The sequence below is a fragment of the Antennarius striatus genome, chromosome 7 (genome assembly GCF_040054535.1).
Source record: "Antennarius striatus isolate MH-2024 chromosome 7, ASM4005453v1, whole genome shotgun sequence".
Lineage (NCBI taxonomy): Eukaryota > Metazoa > Chordata > Actinopteri > Lophiiformes > Antennariidae > Antennarius > Antennarius striatus.
In genome coordinates this window covers 11,146,124-11,168,942 of record NC_090782.1, presented here as the reverse complement: position 1 = coordinate 11,168,942, position 22,819 = coordinate 11,146,124, and the positions used below count along the sequence as shown (strand labels likewise).

Below are 22,819 nucleotides of genomic sequence, written 5' to 3'. Positions count from 1 at the left end.
GGCATGGATATGGTCCTCCCCTCGGATCCTCTATAACTCCCCCATCCTCTACCTCAAACTTTCAAAATTAAACACTGCGGAACCCTGAAGAGTTTTATCTCCATGATAAGCAAACTTCAACAACTCAGCTCTTACCTCGAGAGTCCTTTACAGAGCCACATATGAAACTGGGAGTGATTCCCTGGCTAAACTGGTTCCCACTTCCACAGACCCAACAACCTTCCACCCCCATTTAAAGCCAGCTACGAGCCTTTGTGCTCTCTGTTCTCAGCAGACCAATGAGACACTGACAAAACCCGAGTCACAAAAGAAACTGGTTTCCTTGGAGATTTCTCTCAACTAGATGAAAAAAATCAAAAGAGCAGCCTTTACAGCTGATTTGGACACACAGAGGCATTTTTAGGAGCGATTCTGAGAGGAATGATGAGTGGAAAAAGAAAGAATAGAAGACAGTGTTTGGCGTCTGCCTCTGAGATCGGGCTTATTTCTGTCTCATGGCCTGAATTAAGAACCAAATATTCAGTGTTAAAGCACCACACAGAGAGAAACTATTAGCTCTCTCACGAAAGGGCGCACGGGGGAAACCACCGCACAGATGGATCATGGGTAATGGCAAGCTCCCAGAAGTTGGCCCTTTCATCAATAGGACACCGACTGCTGTGCCTGTGGTTCTCACACACACATTCCTCACATCCTGCACACTTAAAGTCTGTTTTTCACGTCAACCCCAAACAACAGCAACTGTCTTTGGCCCTAAAGGTTTGACGAGTCCGTGTGGATGAACCTCTGACGTGACGCTTCAGTTTCACAACAAACATGTAGTCAAAAAATACTAAAGCTGGCAGAGACCAGCTGCATTAGGAGGGCATGCATTTCAAAAGAGGATCATTGTGTAGGTTGCAAGTCAGACAAAAGAGAACAGGTGATGTTTAGTGAGGTGTGAAAAGGTGTACTCAGGAGTCAGGAGGGACGGAGGGATGGAGGGACCACTACCTTTCTGCTCCAGGGAGAGAACCGGCAACATTCAGTAGGGGATGAGGAGCGTGTGGATTCAAACTAAACACGGGGTGAAAACAAAAGAACACAAAAACTGAAAAACGGAAACATAACAAACGACAATGTGGGACATGTGGGCTGGGTAAACATGGGTAGGATGACAATCAAAGAAACTTTAACGCAACTTTATTCTTAATGTGACAAAACTTAAATGTGAACTAACTGAATATAAACAAGCGTTTTCAGCACACACACACACACACACACACACACACACACACACACACACACACACACACACACACACAAACACACACACACACACACACACATACATTTGATCCAATTTATCAAATAAAAAAACACAAAAAAATGAACTCACCTAATTCAGTTTAACTCTATTACATATTTTGTGGTTAAAACAGTAAGATAAAGGAGAAACAGTTTGAATATTTGATCAGTTTATATTTATATAAAACAAATAACTAAGGACTGTTGGCTCCACATGTAGGACCTGCTTCAACTACCTCCTAACTTCCGGACCATCAGATGATGAAGTTCAACATGTGGAGGAAAAGCTGTTAGAATCTGAAAACACTAAGATGTCGGTCATCTCACCGTTGTCAAGGTTACGCCCCTCTTCTCTCGGCTCTGGGAGACATTTGGGGAGGGGTACAGCGGCATTGGGGGTAATGCGGGGATCGATATCGTTACTCTCCGCTCCCTGCAGTCTGATCGTCTTCTTTCGTGGTCTGCAACAAGAATCTTGTGAATCACTAAAGACATCCACACTAAATATGAGTTGAACATTTTAACTGCCTTTCTGCTGCTTGATAAAACATTGACTCAGAGAAGCTGATTACTATTGTGTTTTTAGGCCCATAGAGTCATCAAGTCATGACCAACTCTTTTGACCAACTACCTCCTGTAACTACCAGGAGGTACTTACAGCAACAGTCCAGCAGAGGGCAGACTGATCCCAGAATGACAGGCTCCAGGAAGAAGATCAGGCCCCTTCTGATTGGACGCATCTATCCCAGTGGTGACTATTTAAATAAATTAGGTTTCGCAGCAAAAATCTCAACTACAAATGTCTGAGCTCATTAGGACAGAGAGTGTGTGAACACCAACTTTATAGCAACTGTTTGGATTTCCTGTGCTGTGGTCACAGTGAGTGAACGATGGGCCTCACCTCGGTGCTGGGCCCACAGGCTGACATTGGTTTGCCTGTGGAGCTCTTCTACACATGCTGGCCGTGTGGATGGGTAGAAAATGTTTCTCTGCTGGTGCCAGGGAGCTTGATAATGTGCTGTCAGCTTACTCTCCACATCAAGGTTAGACACCGCTGTCAGAGAGAGGCAGACAACTGGGTCAGACGACCGCTGAAGGAACACCAACGGCGATAACAAACAAGAAGTGGAAAATGAAAAATGCAAACACATATTTTCATAGCTTTATTTAAGTAATGTTGCTCTGGTAATGGCTCTGTACTGTATTTTTACTCTTGAGATCAGCTAGATCAGCTGAAATACTGGGCTTGCTAAAAAATGTCATGAAAAGGATCTTGAGGCAGCCTACTGAGCCCCACAGGTTTTGCTAAGGAGGCCTTTAAATTTCCACTCTGAGATGTTTGTGGTGACTCATTGGTAAAGATAATTAAGTTGAACCACATCATCTCAGATGAATGTAACTCATGAGCTTTCTATTAGAGACAATGTGGTGCCATGAGAGCAGCTGAGCTTCAAAAATCTACTGGGATCCCAGATCCAAAAATAAAAGTCTCATGTTAGAACAGTAATACGAGAAAGAGAAGGATAAAGTCAACCGACGCTGGTGGAACAACAGCATGTTTACTAACGTCATGCTATTAGCTGTAGCCACACAATAGATTTGAATGTAACCTGGCGCTGTGACGTTCATCCTCTAAACACTGACCTGTACCTCGACTAATCTGCCTGCTCCCTCACACATCCTCATGTTACACAGGTTCATCACAATACATGCAGATGTTAAACGAGGGCAGGAAGTTGTTATGCTTATTCATAGCAACAGAAAGACAATGGTGCTTGTAGTGCATACTGTTGAGTTCATTAACGCTACTCCAGTGTGTACTTGATGCACTATGAGATCATACTGTGTGTGCTGTTGATTTTGTAAAGTTGTTTTATCAGAGTCTGACCTGGCGTACACACTGCAGCGTATTCATCTGTTTTTGTATTTGTGTGCGAAGATCACTTCAAAAATGCTGCAGTGTGAAGGTAAAAATCAAAACACAAAGAAACAAATCTTAGTTTTCAGCAAAAGTGCTAATTGCCCAGGAGTTGTTGACATTTGTGTTACTGCTAATTAACTGTGTGTTAACTACTTGCAATATAAGCAGAAGGGAGGAACAGTCATTAGAGTGTGAGTGTGTGTATGTGTAGTCACCATCATAAACACAGGAGTCTCGTCTGGAGAATCCAAGAAAAACCTACACTTTCTCTAACACTTTCTGTGGGAAGACAACTCATCAGTCTTCCCTTCCTGACTGCTGGTCCTTTATCCGACAGTATTACTGAAACACTCTCCTCCTCTGCTAGAATGGCAGCTTTGTCTGAGCACGCTCCACGTTTGCTTTGTACTTCAGCTAGAAGCTAGATTTGATTCTATTTCATTAAAACAAGACATTATTCAGCTGCTGATCACAGCTACCAGTGGTCAGGGGGAAAAAGGGCAGTGCCACACTGAAGTTCAGCCTGTGGTTGCTCAAACTCCATATGGTAAGTGGTTTTGTAGAAGCACAATGACTGTGAAGCCTTTCACAGTGGCATGCATGCAATCCCCAGGAGAGGCAGTGTGTTTATCTACCACCTGGAGACAACTTGACGTTTTCCATAAAAACACCCCAGTGACCTCAAAGCCCTCGGCTGTGACCCCACTGACCTGAAACATGCCCTGTGTTCTGTCTCTTCTCCACGTCGGGTGCTAGTGGTGAGCCTATCAAACAGCAGATGTATGCATTCGCAGCAGCTCTACTTTTCTAGATTCTTTACAATATTTTATCACACTTCACATTGCTCATGTGCTCTTCACAGGGCTAGAGATAATTAATTTAATGAGAAAAAACCTCCTCTTAAATGCACATTTCCCAAATGTCTAAGTAGATAGTTGATCATCTTTTCATGCCTCATGTTGTGTTACTAACTTCAGTTATTTCTGCATTTATCACCCAGCACACAAGTGAAAATTCAACTGAAATGCAACAGCAAATTGTGCTATGAGCTGCGACATGATACGTCACCAGTGATGTGTTAGATATGAACCCAGTGACGTGTTTGTCAGCCTTTCCTCTTTGGCTCCCTGCTGAGAGCTGAACTATTGGCCCCGCTCTGACACCCTTAACATCTCCAACAAACAGAAAACCCATCTGACAATAACAACAACTAGAACACCGACTGTCTCCAGTCCTGAGTCCAGTTGACTTTCCCCATTTTGTCCCACAAACCCTTCAGTACTTCCTTTCTCGTTGGACAAATGTGTGACTTTTGGTTGAGTGAGGTTGTGCATGTTCAACCCTGCATGAGGGGAGACATGTGGGGAAAGCCTTTGATGGGAGCGCCACAGTCAGCTGTTAGCCTGAATGAGGCCAAAGAAAACACACTCGGCTTCAATCATCTCATTGACCTCTTGCTAGGTTTCATTTTCTCTCACTTCCAGGCTGAGTGATCTTTAGTATGACTGCAACAGACCAAATGAGCCATTTGGTCTCAGCAGAGAAGAAATCCAAGACTTTCAAAGAATCTCTGTTCGATATATTCTCCACAATACTTTCTTTTTCAAGTTTTGCCACATTCCACACGTCTTAATTCTTATTTCCAACCAGAATCATCCTGTGAACTTTACCTGGAGGGTGAAAAGAAGCACTATATTATCCACAGCCTGACACCACCCATCAATCAACCCTCCTCTACCTCTTCATCTGCAGAAGGATCATTTCCCTATAACCTCACTGCTATAAGTCCTGCCAGCAGGCCCGCAGGCCAAGAAAGGGAGGGGGGGGGGAGTTTGCATCCTCAGACTACCCCTGCCTTGTAATTTAGTCAGCGTTGGCTCAGACAGGGACCAAGACAAACCCCTCACACCCACACACACCTACAATTTGCCATCAGCTTGGGAAAACACTCAGATGCCCCTCATTAGGATGCAATTCTTCTGAACTTCTTAAAGTGGACTGACAGTTGATGTGTCTAAGATGTTCTCAAGAAATAAAGTGAAATTATAAAAATGCAGAAAAGATAAAAACATTGGTTTTGAAAGGCTTGCTCTGCAAAAACAAAACTTACGAAACAGGAAATGTAACAACTGAGTGTCTGCCTGGAAGGATTCTCCAGCCGGGAACTATTTGCACTATGCTATAAGCTTGCCCAACGAAGCAAAACAACCAAATCATTGCAACACAAGAACATTTTCTCTCATCACCTCTCGCATGTGACAACTCTTAAATAAAGTGCAGCGTTGTCTAGCTGCTGTGGTTGAGGTAGGACTGTGAGCTGCACATTCAGAGCAATAACAAATGGGCGGTACACACAGGTCGATGAGAGATCCAGTAAATTACACAGTACCTTGGGATGTGACTGCAAGACAGCATCCTAGAGCCATGGCAGAGGTGTGTGGTCTGAACTCAGAGACATTCGTTCAGTGTTTCCTCATCAGTCCTATCACTGTTAATCCCGTGTCTATCATGTCTTTCCAGCCACGTCCCTCAGCTCTACTGCCACACTGACCCCCTGGAACATCTGTTCACACTCCTCCCCCCGTCCCCTCACTGCGCTAGGTACAGATGGTTTAACCAGGCCCTGACTTCAGCTACCACTAATCTGTAGCTGAAGGAGAGAGGAGTATTGGTTCAAACCACTGAAACAACAATGAACACTGAACCCAGGATGCAGGATCAAGGACAATGCAGAGGAATGTCCAAAGATGAGAAAGAGGGTCAATACATAGCTCGGATGTTACCGTGTTCCCGTACTAGTTATCATCATCAGTGATTGGATTAACTGATATAATTAATCACATCTAAATCTAAAAAGCATTATTCTACAATAATATGTAGATTCTTCTCAGCACACTCAACAATGCCACACAATATACAGTAAAATAAAATGCAGCTCACCTGAAATGGACAAATAATTCACGGAAACAAACCTCCAGCCAAAATGAGGATCGGTTTCTGTCTGCTGTTAGCTGCTGGAGAAAGTCCCTCTGAGCTCTGATTAGTAAAACACAAAGAGTAGAGACCCAAAGCCTGCAGGCTATAATAATGACGTCTCCCCGATAATCCACTGAGAGCACATATCCTCCTCCTAGCGATGTCGCTGCTGCCCAAGACTGCTTACACCCATAAAAGAGTCGAGGTCTGAAGGAACCGCTGTCAACAACTGTAAAATAACTCAACTGTGTGTTTACAAGTGCAACCAGTCAGCTGTTTAAATACCAGGATACTTATCAATACAAGTATATATTTGATAGAACTTTATTAGAGAACTTACACAGTAAATGTGTAAAACAAAGACTTTCTTTTAATAATCAATCACAATTAATATTATAGTATATCAGGTAATTTTTCACAGACACGGCCCCAGCATAGCAGCTTTATTTAGCTGCTAAACTTTTTAATGTATAGCAGCTAAATAAAAGTCACCCCTACAAACAAACGTGTTGACCTACCAGATCTGGATTGTTATCTGGATTTGCACCAGACTGGAATATCAACAGTCTCTTGTATGCAAAAGAAATGCCCGACAAAGGTGACTACGGGTTTGTCATCACCTTTGCAGAATGTACCTAAAACAAAGATTTGAATAAAAGCTCATCAGAGGAATAGAGGACGTCTGGTCTACTGGTGCTCTTGTTGTTCTATGGTTGGGGGATGACAGAAGGACATATCATCCTATCATGACTCTTGCTTTATTTGCCATCAAAACAAACAGTTTTTGAGGCAACAATGTGATTTATTATGATTACAAATGCATTTTAAGGCATGCAGGGGTGAATGATCGATGAAATAACGTGTGACTGGAGCTCCTTGCCTCTCTACGTGTCCATACCAGCACACCTTTTCAAACGCCTCCCTGGTCTCACCTGTAGCTGTGTGCAGTGGGATAGCAGGTGGGCTATGTGACCTCTGCTTGGAATGCTGGGAACACAGAGGCCTTGAATGAGGGGGTAGCTCAGCTGCCTGTAGCTACCCCAGCAGGGCTGATGGGTTGTAATCAAACCACTGGTGCACTTCCTGACGTGCTTTATTGTCAACCCACAGCACTCATTTAAATATTAGGTAAAGACAGAATAAAGTAGCATGTCCCCCAATTCCGCAAGATGATTTTATTAACTTTCTCTCTTGGTTATTCTTTATTACAACACAAAGAGACTTCACTAAGAGGATTACATCACATAGCAGGAAAAATGATGCAGGTGGGAGACGTTCCTGGTTTAATTAAAGGCTGGTGGTACTTCCTGACTCAAGGTCACAACGTTAGCTGCAAGCCCACACAGAAAAAGCCTTCTGGTGCTTTAATTCAATGATTCTCCTTTTAGTAGGCGTTTCCTTTCTGCATACTCCCAGATCAACGCCTCATTACTAAACTGTCTGTGCTTGTGCAGAGGGAGGAACTCTGAGGGTGGAACTGAAGAAAGATTGGGGGACTCCCATCAAACATCAGTTTTCATTATAACAGATGAAAACATGCATTACTTTTCAGTAAATATATGTGTTCCCTGATGGTAACTAAAATAATATGAGATAGTTTTTTTAAGTTGTTATCTGAGATTTAGGAAAGGAATATACCAACATACACATGAATACATGAAAACTCATATCAAAACTCAAAAGTCACCTTTAGTTCAGCTCACAGCCCTGCAACAGTAAATTACAATTTACCCACCCAAATTCTTTTTATGTATGTCTGGTGGACTTTGATCCATTCCAAACTACAAAACCTGATAGACACAAACCCCAAAAACACGCCATACTTTTTTTTTTTTTAAATTCAAGATTACTAGCTGAGAAATTAAGGAAAATACAATGTTGGAGGGAGACAGTGAAATTTAATGGGTTCCATTCCGGCCAAATCCTCCCACCAAGTTTGATGGAGGAGGTAACAGGAGGAGAAACATTCCAATGCACATCACAAAAAGCTTGTGAAACACGCCAACATTTTTCTAATATCTATCCATTTCCTCTCCCGACACACAATGCTTAAGTAACTGACTAATAATTGTATTGGATGATTTATGAAAGCAAACAGATGGGACACTTCCTTATGCTGAAATCCTCTTGAAGATCCTCCAGAGCTGCAGAAGAGGAGCAGCATTCATCTGAGGCCCGTCTCAGCTGCTTCATATTATAACTACAAAGTTGAGCAGCAGGCTGTGGTGACTTTGAAATACTTTCCATTTTGAAACCTCCAGAAGGGAACTTATTGTAGGGTGGGCAGGATGCCAGCAGAGGATCTCTCGCTCTAGCGTGGATTCTGGGTTTTGAAATATGGAGGACGTGTTAAGTGGTGGCTAAAATGTCTGACATGCCTGGAAACATCTGTTTGTAAAGACTTAACAGCACATGTTATTAAGACGGTGTGGTGTGCTTTACAGCCCAATAATGAGCAGCAACATGGTTACAGCATCAGAACACATTTATGTGACTGAAACATTACATTATCTCATGTTTCTGAGTTTGTTCTTTTAATCAAATCAAATAAATAGCAGAGCTATCTTGAGGAACAAAAATGGAGGCAGATTTAGAAAGCAATCTCTTACAAACATGAATCTTCTAGCGCATGGGCCACAACATACTTAAAGTTGCATATAAATTACTGCAAGAAAATTGAATGGAATCATCATGACCCATGAATAATATATCACAGACTGCAGTTTGCTACAGAACATTTGTCTTTTAGCTAATATTTCTGGTTTATGGCCTACAGCATAAATGTTTTGGCTCACTCTCTCAACATGAGCTGCTTTCAATGAAAAGCTCCGACAACAAGATATGCTACTTGTCCACAATGACAGCATTAGCAACCAGGTGGGGAACTACATTTAATTTAATTGTAATTTAATTTAATACACTGTTATAATCCCCGAAGGGAAATTAAGAACGCACACTCTAGTTTTTGTTAGTCTATCAATCACATGCATGCAAGCTGACATGCATGATGCCAACTAATGATAGTAGAATGAATCAATGACTTAAACATAAACAGTTTCCACTCTAATTAAATGTTGATATATCTGCGAGAATGAAAACAAAGACGTAATTTTCTGGGGCGTTTACAGTGAACAGATGTACTCTGACTACAATGTAAAAAAGAAAAGAAAAAAGGATTCACTCCAGACCAGCTGGTTTCACAAACAAAACAGTGAATGACAATAAGCACTTGCTAACAGTGATGGTCATTTCATTTCCTGCTCTTTAAGTGGACACTCAGTGAGGGGGTCAGGGCCCAGATTCAGCCCCGTTTTACCTCCTGACCTCTAGACACCTCATTATAGGTCTGCACACAGACTGGGAGGTCAGCTCACACCATTTAAGACTGAATAAACAATAAATAAATCATAAGCTCACTGCTTCATCTACCCGCCCTTTTTTCTGTCAAAGTAAACACAAGCTTATCCATAAGCTTTCTGTAGATAAAAGCATCATCTTCTTTTACATAACAACAATAACAGGTGTGTGTTGGTAATGAGTAAAATGTAATCCTTGGAATTAATACTGAACAAAAGCAGCTCATGTAAATGTAGTACTTTTAGGACAAACGATCAAACTGTCCTCTGAAGTACAAATACATTCTTTCAGCCCTTAAATCAGCATGGAGTTCATTTTACTGCTTCACCTTATTTCTATAGAGGCCTTTGGGGGCTGCAGCACGCCCTCCCATATCACATCATTTAACAGTCTCTGAGGTCACAGCTGAGCCCTATTGGGCTGTAATGGTTCTCCTGCTGAGATTGGCCCCGGTCCCTGCTTTCTCCAGACCTTTGAAGCACTCAGCCTCAGTGGAAGAGGAAGGGGTGTGTCCTAGACAGTCCCCCCTGAAAAGCACTCTGGGATTCCGTGCCCTCCAGGTAAACCTGGTGTATTAGTCTCACAACTAAAAATGTGTGCCCTTTGACCTCCTGTCTTTGTTAAGTCTGCACTCCCCTCTCAAAGGGACCTGAAGAAAGGCGGGAACTTAAGTAGGAGTGTAAAACAGAAAAAAAACAAACCCCCAGTTCATGGAAGTAAAATTGCTGTTAACCTCAAGGTGGAAGAAAATGAAACCTCAAAGTAAGAACAAGTGGGCAAAGTAATGTGAGTAGCGTCTGCATGGTCAGAGTTGTTAACATAAGGCTGAGCGCATACAGGAATATGGCTGCAGTTAGAAAAGGTAAAAAAAACACCTTGTTTTTCTCTGTGGCGAAAAGGAATGAGTTTACCTCGAATGAATTTACCTTTCAATGGGTTCAGAGGCAAGAAAAACAACACAAAAATGCAGAGGGGTATTAATCATTCATCAGCCTGTTCATCAGCCAAACCAACATGCCTCATTTAACTTTTTGTTCCTGCATGTCACTCATGCAATACAGTGTGAATCAGGCTGGAACTTTGCTGCAGACATTATGTAATTTAAAAACACAACCACGTGCATGAAGACATGCAGATGAAGGGTCGACTGAGCACCAACATCAGTCAACCAGATGGTTTGACTTATTCTAATACATGCACAGGTGTTATTTATAACCTTAACCATTCTTCTCTTCTGTCTGATAATATGCCACAGTGAAACAGAAAGCAAAACATCTGAACCCTGACGCTGCTCTGTGGAATCAGCCATGAAGAAGATTCATCAATCATCTTAGGGAAAGACAGACGAATGCAGGCACAGTTCATTTTACCATCAAGGTGGTTACCTGATGAAAGGCTAACAACTACCTCATTTAGGAGTCACCAGAAGATGACATAGTTTGACATCTTCAAAAACATACCACAAGCCTTGCAGACAGAAAGAAGAAATGTTGTCACAGGCCATGCAGAGGTGGTGTGAAGTGAGTGTGAATAAAACCTCCATGCACAAGCACATTTTAAACATATTTTAAAGCAGTGCTGACTGACTGACCCACCATATCGTGTATTGTAAACAAAAGAGATCGCTTAACAACAGAAGCACCGCTAGTGTTGTGTGCAGCCACTCATTCATCAGCTTGTTATTCATGGTGTGGAAGGCTGAGGGGTCAAAGGGTAAACGTCTGCATGGCTCCCCAGCCTCAGAGTCACAAACAGAGTCACACAGATTATAAAACGAACTGAATTTGTATGCATGTGCGGAAATATGGGTCTGCAGGTGTATGTGCACAGTGGCACTAAATCACGGTTTGGCGAAATATCCACCATTTGGACAGGATCTTTGTAACATGACTCAGTGAAGACAAGCAGACTGTTATGTAAGTGTCTGCACAGCTTAATCACAGGAGGTTTTCTCCAATGTTTTTCGTGTAAACACCGACTGTGTGACCCTGAGACTCTGGTTTCATCAGTTTATTGGCATCACTAGCCACTCACATGGAGCACAATAAGCAGAACAGACTGTGAAATAAAGGAAACAAACGAAGAAAAAAAAAGACACCGAGACATGAAGGAAGGTGTGGTTTACAAAGAAGACAATGAGCGTCAAATTTGCAGAGGACAACTCTCTTTAACGGAAAAATTTGGTCAGATTGAGGCCAGTTTCATGGAGCAGCGACCGGTGTATGTCTGTGGGAACGCCATCCGGAGGGAGTGGCATTAAGCTGAGTTGGCAGGGCCGAGCTGGGCTGAGGTTTCGCCATCTGAAACACATCTCCGCCTGATGGTATTGGGCTCAGAGAGAGAGTAAACTACAGGATTGTCTGGTTGAACACAAAGCCACATCTGGCAAGAAGAATGGATATACAGGGAGCAAACCCAGCAGCCCTTTCACTGGAAACAGTGAAGAAGCTCAGGCCACACCAGGTCATTGTGGTTTCCACAACCACAGCCAAATAGCCCTCAAACACACAAAATGTTCAGGAGGTGTTTGAGTCATTTAGGCAGAAAATCCACCGAAAAAAAAAAGAAAAAAAGATTCAATCAGTATTGCAAAGTTTTTTAAAAAGGTCAGTGAAAAGTTAGACACGGGACACAAAGAAACCAAAATACCTTGTGACTTCCTCCCAGGACACAATGACAACAGAACACGTGTGTCTTTCTATTGTTAGCTCAGCTGAGTCAGCATTGCAGATAATTCTGCAACAGTGGTGACCTCCTGAGAAACTGCCAGTGTGTGTGTGTGTGTGTGTGTGTGTGTGTGTGTGTGTGTGTGTGTGTGTGTGTGTGTGTGTGTGTGTGTGTGTATGAACTAGTTTGCCCACTGAATGCATCAACACAACATGTGTCCTGTCCTGCAGTCTCACCCATTTTACACAGACCTAGCTTCAGCTCTGTTCTTGTTGGTGCTGCCAGCTTCAAGGTGAAACAACAATGACCCTGTTCTGTTTTAATGTCTGCACAGCAGTCAGGCTGAATAATGACACAAAATTCCTCCCTTGAACAGGGAGGCTACAGCTGGGTTCTAAGCACACTGTTGACTCCTTGAAGTAACCCATGCCAGTCAATGACATAAAATGAAGCCACTGTGTTTCATAAATTCTGGCGTCACCATAAAAATATGCATGAAGACATACTGAGAGGGCATGTCTTTAACTTGTCATCATACATCAGATGTGGAAAAAAACCTCAAGTTCCACCCAGCAGTGAACCATGAGTCTACAGATGTGTCTGAACAACACTTTACAAAATACAAATATCTGGCTTCAAATTAATCCAACTGATTGATTTCACACACATCGCATTAAATGATTCAATTCGTACTTACCTACTGATGAAAACCAAAAGAAAATACACTATACGTTGGTTGCAGGAAGGTATCAGAAAAAAAATTCTGCTTTCTCAATTTTATACTGTGGGGTTTTTTTTTCCATCTCAGTGAATGTCGATAGAAGGCTAAGTAAGTCCTTTTCATTGGTTCACAGAGAAAATACAATCTGCCACCATCTGCAGTGAGACCGGAGCCATACATCTTCACCTCCCTGTCTTTTCTCCCTGCATGTTTCCTGGAGTTTTAGCAGGACTTTACAGGTTCCAGCTCCTGACAGACCTCAGCTCACGTTCTGGCAGCTGCTCACTGATTGCATCTCTTTCCTGAGGGAGTCCACTGACAAAAATAAAGAAATAATCCTGAATAAAGGCTGTGAAAGAAAGCAGGCCTGACTACCGAAGAGCCTATTGCCACCGGGGGTATATTTCATGTAAGTGACTCCTGAATGGCCGCCTGAGGACTGGATGTCAATAAGCATTTTGATCACAATCATGATTGTCATTGGCCATACTGCCACAAGGGAGAGATGCAATTAAGCCGAAAGAGCAAATATGTTTTATGGCTGTGGAAGAGGAGCTAAAGAGTAGCTATGGAAGACAGAATTCATATTTTGTTATTTTTCTGAAATCTACCAAATTCCATTCCCTGACACTGTTTATGTCCTTTAGGAGGTACAGTAGGTCTCTTTGTCCTCCAATAGTCTGGCTTTATGATCAACTGTAATCATCATAAAACTGCAGTGGCAGCAATTTGGTAATGATGGGTCTTGCTGTTATGTCATGATGTAAAATTAGTGGGTGCAGCCAATGACAATGTAGTGCTGATGCACTCGGCTGGTATGTGGTGATGGCTTTACGTAAATCAGAGTTCAGGAAAAAATACTTTCATCTCCCCTCTCTGTTCCTGACACAGGAAGAAATTTGGTTCAAGAAATACAGTTTTGTTTTGTTTTTTACTGTGTATTATGTTTATTGTTGCTGCTCTTGAAAAATTTACAAGATTAAAAAGATTGAATTCACTTATGATGTGTGAACTTCTTGGTAAAGTCTAGTATGATAGAAACTGCATGCGTACAGTGATAGTCCTCACTACAGGCAGGTATGCATGGACACCACCAGCATCATTATCCACATTACTAGACCTTGATCATCCTCACATGCATGGTTTCGGTTAAGAAAAGAAGATATTTCTAAAAGAGTGGGTGACCATTAATGTCATCAATGTGTTTCTCTACACAAAGCCCCACTTGGAAAAGGAAGACTATGAAAACCTTTGGAATCCACGACAGATGTAAAGCAGCAAAGATACCACAAAGAAACACATTCCATCAAAAGTTTTCATAAAATAGTGCCTGACAACAAGAAAAGCAACAGATAGAAAGATGCTCTCATAGTTATTCATTGAATGTGTCAATTTTAAGTAAATAAATACGCTTTGCTTTCATTAAACACAATGTTCCCGTTGACAATACTAGTATTTAGCAGTAATATCCAATTATTCTCACACATTCTAGAGAATGCAAAATATTTTAGGTACTATTATTGCCAAATTCCATGAAACTATCAGAATGACATCTTTTGGTAAATACAGTCACATCAGCTAACAATACTCACCTTTACAGCTGCATGGTCTTCCCTTTGGGAAGTTGAGTGAATCATTTAAAACCATTTTTACACTCTAATCAAAGCTGTTAGGTGATTTATTTTTATAGTGCAAACAATTCTGTAAATATACTAGGCACAATTTTAGTAAATTGCATTAAAATTGTCTTTTCGGACTGACAGGAACATATGATCATTACCCTATAACCCAGGGGTCGGCAACCTTAAAGGTTCAAAGAGCCAAATTGAACCATAAAAACTAAAATCAAACCTGTCGGGAGCCGCAAAAAATTATACGCTTTATATGAAGGCAACACAAGCTCTAAGTGTCTATATTAGCTATTAGCCTACTATCAAATTGATTAACTAGTCATAGTTAATGCATAATGAGATTCATTATTTTCCATGCATGCATTATTTTCCATGTTTACATACCTGCACAACAGCCTGTCTGTTCACTAGCGATCACATCACATGACTCCTCACGTTTAATTGATAATGCAGGAGTTGAATTAATGTCCTAGATTGTCTGATTGGTGATGTTGCGTCTTCTTTCCTTCACTGTCTTTGCAGAGAGAAGCAGGTCTAACTTTCTGTATTGTTTTGTTTTCATTATTTTAATGAGTCCTCCGTGTAATCACCACCTATTGGAGATATAATCGGGGGGACTGTGTGTGTGTGTGTTGGAACCACCTTATCCACAGTGGTAACTCCGGTCAGAGAGCAGGCACCACACAGGGAACGTCTGATTTCTGGCATTTAATCAGTAACTTGCAGCATGACAGACCATAATTTCATGAACAACTCTGTTTTGTAGTTCACCGGCGCTTCTCTGGTCACGATTTCACCCCCTTACCAGAAAAACCTGCCCCGCAGACAGGCCATACATACATAATATTACACATAATAAGGCTGAACAAACCCAAACAGGAACACACTTTTCTGGATTAATGATAATAACTACAGTATTCACATCGCTATTATTAACAGTCAAGTAGCAGCCGGCATGGCTGGAGCGATTCACGTGACCAGACCAGACCAGCCTCACTAGCGCAGCTAGCACGATTAGCGTGGCTAACACGACCAGCCTCACTAGCACAACTAGCACGATTAGCGTGGCTAGCGCAATTAGCACGGCTAACACGATTAGCGCAACTTTCAATTCCTGTCTAATCTGTATGAATATATGTATGCTGAATGGCCGCAGCGCTGCTTCCTTTATTAAATAGAATGTGGAATCCTTGTGACTCTCTCTCCCAACCTGTCCTCCAGGACAGAGTGGTAGAGCCGCGGCTGACGGCAAGGAGTAGACCGGGTAGACCTGCCCTCAGGTGGACAGAGATACCGGGACTCTCACCCGATTGGTCAGGATTCATGTCACATCACTCACCACCCGCCCACTGTGCTGCCAACCAATCACCACTGCTTTCTAAAGCCAGGGTAACAACTGCCAAGGACCACACAGTGCATCTGAGCTGTACTAAATGGAGCCTGACTAAATTTTTAAACAACACGATAACTATGGTAATGTAGTAAAGCGCAGGAAATTTACAACAATAAATTTTTTTTTTTAAAGATTTTTAGCTATAAGAAGAATATCAATTTTTTTCTGTTAAGTATTATTTTTTCATTTTGTGATTAATGTCCAGGGAGCCGCAAGGGAGGCACTAAAGAGCCGCATGCGGCTCCGGAGCCGCAGGTTGCAGACCCCTGCTATAACCAATTCTAATGCTATTGACTAATGAACCCAAATAAAAATCAATAAACTTAATAGAGAGCAACACAGAAACACTGTTAGCTCAATTCTCAACACATCTGGTGCTAGACTTATTATTTATATGAATGGGTTTTTTTGAAGGTTTTTACCTCTACAAGGAGAAAGTTGGAACATGATTGTGGACGACAAACACCAGCACCAGTTCAGGACCACACACACTCTTGTTTTTAACTTTGCAAGAGCAAATCAAACCCTAAACAATACCAAATGTAACCTCAAGCACAAAACTCTGAACTGCTGTCAGACCTGACGTGTCTAGATTCAGGTGCAGAACTTTTACGAGGAAGTTGATGTTTCAGTCTCTTATGACCAAAAAATCCTTTCCTCTTCATCCCAGAGACCCAAACTAAAACAGACCAAATTTCTTCAGGAAAAGTTGTTTAACTGAGGGAAGCATTGGCGTTTAAATTTGGTCGGTACCTTTAACAAAAATTTCAAAAAACCAACATGTGTATGGAAATACCTACGGGTCAGTGTAAAAGTCAACCACGGCGAGGTAAAAATAACAGAGCAGCTACCAAAGGAAGCAAAGTAGGAAAAAATCATTTAAAAGCACTTTATAAAACCTTAACGCTTCTCACCTGACAACACACCACAGGAAATGAATTATACTGCACACATCAATCATCCACCACCCACCTCACTACATATAAAACTATCATTATTACAAGTTTTAACCAATCTTTAAGTGATAGTAAATGCTAATCCTGTGTTTATTTATGTATCAGTCAGTCTGTCATTTTCTTAACCCGCTTAATCTGCTTACGCAGGTCGCGGGGGAGCTGGTGCCTATCCCGGCAGTCTCAGGGCGTGAGGCGGGGGACACCCCGGGCACGACGCCAGTGTATCGCGGAGCCACATAGAGACAAACAATCACTCACAGACACACTCACTCCTACGGTCAATTTGGGACCGGCCAATCAACTTGAAGCGCATGCTTTTGGAGGTGGGAGGAAGCCGGAGAACCCGGAGAGAACCCACGCAGACACGGGGAGAGCATGCGAACTCCGCACAGAGCAGGACTCGAACCTGGACCCGCCGTGTTGTGAGGCAACAACGCTACCCACTGCGCCACCGTGCCGCCCTTATTTATGTATGTCTTTCATAAATATTACAGGGGGATAGTTTTGCTTCTCTGCCAAGTCATTGGTGTTTGGGTGGTTGTATACATGAGACCACCAGCACACAGAAATGGTGAAGGGAAAGTTATATTCATCCAGTCAAGCTGTTTCTCAGTGTCCCAGTTCCACCAGATGGATTCTCTCCACAGACTGGAGTCAGAGACAGACCACAGGATGAGTTAGACTGAGACTAAACCAGCCCTCACAAATCCAAGGAACAAATTTCAGCCCCATTTTCAGCACTGCTCACATCCACTTAGTGGTGCAAAGTCAGCAGGAATGCTGAGCTATAAAATTACAGTTTCCAGCAAGGGGCACAGAAATTCAAACAAAAACCAAGCTGTGAAGCAGAGCGTGTGTCAAATAGATAATAAATGACCCCGAGTGAAGCTGAGCTGTTATCACTGTTTCTGGAGTCATTCAGGGCTCACAATGGAAACACATTGTATTTCCTGTAATTAAACAAAGGATCCCTGTTTGAGCAAAAGCAAAGCAAAAAAAAAGGCTTATTTTCAGGGAGAGTGGGGCCATAATCATAACAAGCAAGCTGGGCTCTTGCTCATAAAGCACCTGTGGGAGCTGCAGCAAAGTAATAAAAACACACAAGCCCTTAAATCTGCTCCACATCGTTCCTGAGGTCCCAACCCCAAAGCGAATCAGGGCTGAAAAACACAACATCTGCTTGATGCATGTTGTTGCTATCGATGACCTGGACCTTAGAGATCTCTGTGAAACTATGGAATTTAACTTCACTACTCCCTCTGCGTTCAAAGGAGGATCCTCTCTCCAGCTGAAAAAACAGCTCTTAGCAGCATATAGCGGTTTGTGAGGGCGGGTCTGACAGTGATAAAGCAGTAGGTGTGTGTGTGTGTGAGTGTGTGTGTATGTGTGTGTGTGTGTGTGTGTGTAGGTGAGCCTCAACCTGACCTCCGAGACTACAGTACACCTGTACCACAAGTACGACAGAGGAACAGACGTTATGGAGTACAAATACTGACACTCAGATAATAACTATAATTCACAGTGTCCTCCATTCTCATTGACAACTAGATTATACATGTAAACCTCGGCGTACATCGTTTCAATTTAATCGTTTTTATTAATACTTCAGTTTTCCAAAACAAACAAACAAACAAAAAGAGCATGGAAAAATAAAAATCGAATTGACATCCTTTTACTCCACTTTAAGTTTGTCTGCCATAAACATTGGAATCATTACATCACCAGTAAACCATTGAAAGCACATAACTTCATGTTACTGTACAACAAATGAAAATAAAAACACATAATATCATATTAGAAACCTGTAGCAACCCTCGTTACACACAACGCTGTGTGTAGAAGGGTCTGAAGTCAAGAAGAGACAGCCATGTATGAGATGGCAACGTTTTTTGTGTACTATATAAAAAAATATTTCATTTTCCCAAAATAACCATGAACAAATTTTCCAACTCCTAACAATAGCAAGATCAATTTTTTAATCCAGAGATTATTAATCCAGATATTATGACCAGACACACCATTCAAATGACAATACTGTACATTAAACACTTAATCTAAGGAATACTAGTTTAACATGAGGAAAGATATAATCCAAACTCATTTTGGTCTGAAGGGTGCATACACCTTAATCTGTTCTTGGGGGGTGGGGGGACAGACAGACCAATGAACTCATAGCATGATTACATAGAAGTAATTCAAGATTTGTAGTTAGTTCCAGGTGTACGTTTGACACCCATGACATCATCAGAAAGAACAACTCGGCTGTTTACTTCTGAAAAATATGTAAACCACTTGGATTAATAGTTGATGGTGAATTCACACTGAAAATACAGGTGAATAAATGGCAGCCCAGTAGGAACATATGAAGACACACTTGCTTCATGGAGTGATAAATATGTCTTGTGAAGCAGAGGAGCATATGCAGTCATAAACACTACACAGCTGACTGCCATCACATCTACAAATCACACCAGAAGGGGGACTCGTGCTGAGTTCCTGAACACCCACCAGCAAAGCAGTTACACGTTCCTGCTGGAGGCATTTCCTTGAAGCTGCTGAGGAAGCAGCTTGGGATCCACGAAGGCCTCTGGTGTCTGAGAGCAACTCTGTCAGTCTAGTCTGTCATACAATGAAACTGAACCCCTCCACAAACAACTGGCTATCCCTTAAACATGGCCCATGGCAACCAAGCTGCCTGCCTAAATATCAGAAGTCACCCAGAAGCCTGAGATTCAAAATCTCCCAAGGCGGTGAACCTTATCTGAGCAGCTGCAACGTACTTTACAGAGCGTCATATAGAGTTTCCAGAGAGAGCTATTCCCATAGCGGTACTGTTTCATTTGGATTTACATGTTGCTGTGCCTTTTGTTTATGGTTGAACTCCATTTATTTGAGCGCAAGCTTGATGGAATGTTCTCCACACTCACAGGGAAGAGCCTTTCCTTTAGCATATAGTAATCACACCACAGGTCATGGATGCTTAATGACAAGCAGCATCTATTCTATAATAAATCTTTCAGCTGAAGTGGAATGTACTTTCTTATCCACTCAGAGACTGTCTGCTTTTTAAGCCCAACTACTTTCAAACAAACACCATGAGTTTTCAGTCAGAGTGAAATTCAAGTGAAGCTATCAGTTTATTTGAAGAAGCAATGGTGACATTTTTTCCTCTTCCACCATGTCATTTCAATCTGTACAGTATTTTCCTCACTATAAGATGCACATAAAAGCCTTTAATTTTCTCATAAACCGACGGTGCGCCTTATAATTCAGTGCAATTTATCTATGGAAAAAGTTTTAGAATAGGCCATTCATTGAAGGTGCGCCTTATAATCCAGTGTATAATGTAGTGTGGAAAATACTGTAATCAATATGCTGACAAGTCATTATACAAAGTTAAAATGGCCAACAAGTGAGTAGACAATGTTAGCTTTCTTTTACCTTAGCTATCTGCAGTGATTGGAAAGAGGCTAAAGAGTGAATTCATTAATTCAAAGCCCAACAATAATATCCTTCACAGTGTGACTAATCTCAGGACAAAGGAAATGAAAAGACACTCGTCTTAAGAAGTAAAGTCATCACCATGGAGTTGATATCCGAAAGCAGACTCTTCGGACAGATTTTAGTTGGACAGCCAGATTTCAAAAGAACCAATAAAGAATAGAGATTTTCTTTGACCGAATGAGATGCGTACACGTGTTGGAGTTCTCTGTGTCTTCAGCTCAGTGTAAGGAGTTGAGAAATGGGAGATGCTCTTGGTGAGACACGATTTTGGTTTCTCTGCACAGACCAAACACAGTGCAGGAGAGGACTGGTGGACATGAACATCAAAGTTTGGCGTAAGGACTCATGTTTATGTTTCATTTTCTTTCGTCTGTCGATCACCCTTTGTGTGATCTGAGGCTTTCCTTGCCTTATATAGAAAAAAACTCGGTCTACTCAGAGCAGGTCTCAAAGTGAACTCGGTCTTGGAGGACTCTCCCAGCAGCACGGCCTGTCCCTTCCCATAACATAGGCATTAGGATAAAGTAGACACAGGGGGCCGGTAAAGGGGAAGGAGGGCATCTACAAAAGGCAGAGAACTGTGGGGATCAGCAGGGAGAGTGGAATTTCTTCATTACTTTCTCCACCTCCTTAAGCTCCACTCCGTGTTATCTTTGTGGTCCCAATGCGAATCAGGGCTGAAAAACACAACATCTGCTTGATGCATGTTGTTGCTATCGATGACCTGGACCTCAGAGATCTCTGTGAAACTATGGAACCGTTTGACTTCTGAATCTGGTGGCTTTGTATTCTGCTTGCACATTAACTCTAAAGTGTAAACCACCACTTAGGCCACTATAAATTTAAATCCGTCAGCCACACAGCATTTTGTTGACAAACAGCTGAATTCTCGTAAAAAACACACTGGGTTATAATGAATTCCATGGTGCAAACTTAACCCCTACTAGGCAAAGCTTGGACCGCTCAGCATCAGTCTGACCACTTATTTGTGCAGGGCAGGCCCAGCCAAAGGCCAAACCCGGAGTGCTAGGAGGCCACAAGGCTGCTGGAAGCCATGTCAAAACACTGGGCTATTCTCAGTTTCAACATCATTCAAGACGTTCAACGCTGAGAGCCTTCAGAGGCTGACAGCTTTATAAACAACTGAGACCACAAAAAGTAGCAAATGGTCTCTCTCTAAAAACTGACAAGCAAAGTTTAGCCTCCAAGTCAGTGGAGGCTTGGGTTGAATCGTGTTGATATAAGCCTATTCCCACATGGTTCCTGTTTTATCCACACCGGTTCACATCCAGCCGAGGAAACACAGCTCTGACCTTTCCACGTTGAGCTGTTTGATTACAGACTATTTACTGGACCAATGTGCTGCAGCCAGAATCCACACAATATTACCGTCACAAATAGATCCATGTGTTTACACCTGCCTAACATACACAAACTTCTCAGTTATAGAGATTATCTGTAAATCACTGGCTAGACCCATTTAAGCCATTGTGAACACATAATAAGGAAGATTTTGAAAATATATCAACTTCTTTCACATCTCACTCACTGAAGTTCGACTATGAACATCAGAAAGATGCAGAGAGAATTGGTGCATAAAAGCGGTCATTCCAGACTCACCCCATAATAGGAGAAAACGAACTTAGCTGGTCTGTGGGAAACAATTATGATGCAGCCCACTATGTTTCCACATGTTCAGTAATGCATCAGGATGTTGGGAACTGAGATCTTGTTATTTCCTGTCTGCTACAGGTTTGGCAAATAAATATCTGCACTATTTTGTGTGTGTCTGAATGTGTTCGTTCAAAGTATATCCATCCCCCCTACAAGCCGCTCAAATTGGGGCGCGTTCCGAAGCCGCTGCCCGTCACTCTGCCTCCCTGATGTGTCTAGTGATGTGATTGTACTAACTGCATGCTTACAGGCCCCCTTGTGTGCTTGTGTGATCAGGGGCCCTGTATACTTGTCAAAAACTAACCGAGTGACTCTGTAATTTCCCCCTGAGGGATCAATAAAGTATTCTTCTTCTTCTTCTATCCCGTGAAAGACAAACCTCTAAACATTGATGGACCTTGAAATGCTAGGTTAACTATTTGTCCTTGGGTGTCTTCCAATTGCTTTTGATGATAAGGTTGCATCTAATAACCTTTTTGTACGGCAAAACTTGATTTGGTGTTAACATAGAGGAATGAAAAGTATGTAAACACAAACTGATTAGCAACTAATTCTATCAAAATAGCAGGACAGAGGCTCCATCGCAGTCAGTGAAGCATTCAAGCTGACATAAAGGGAAACTGCCCTCAGATTATCGATCAGTGGTGGGTGACCAAGATCATTCTATATATACTGTGCTATATATAAAAGTCTGTCTGTGTCAAAGGAGGTAATAACATCACTTTAGCCAGG

At 42.0% G+C, this 22,819-nt stretch overlaps 1 protein-coding gene across 3 annotated transcripts in view; it reads right to left on the bottom strand.

Annotated features, from left to right (window-relative positions):
- nhsa (Nance-Horan syndrome a (congenital cataracts and dental anomalies)) overlaps positions 1 to 22,819 on the bottom strand; it is a 54,414-nt gene that overhangs the window by 9,685 nt on the left and 21,910 nt on the right. Inside the window, exons 2-4 of one of the 3 annotated variants that reach the window (XM_068318520.1) lie at positions 2,189 to 2,341; positions 1,615 to 1,748; positions 994 to 1,056 (exon numbers count right to left, since the gene is read on the bottom strand). In XM_068318520.1, the coding sequence (XP_068174621.1) occupies positions 994 to 1,056; positions 1,615 to 1,748; positions 2,189 to 2,341 (350 nt within the window). Of the gene's footprint in view, positions 1 to 135; positions 229 to 993; positions 1,057 to 1,614; positions 1,749 to 2,188; positions 2,342 to 22,819 lie in introns of those variants that run through there. The other 2 variants (XM_068318521.1, XM_068318523.1) reach the window with 2 other exon arrangements.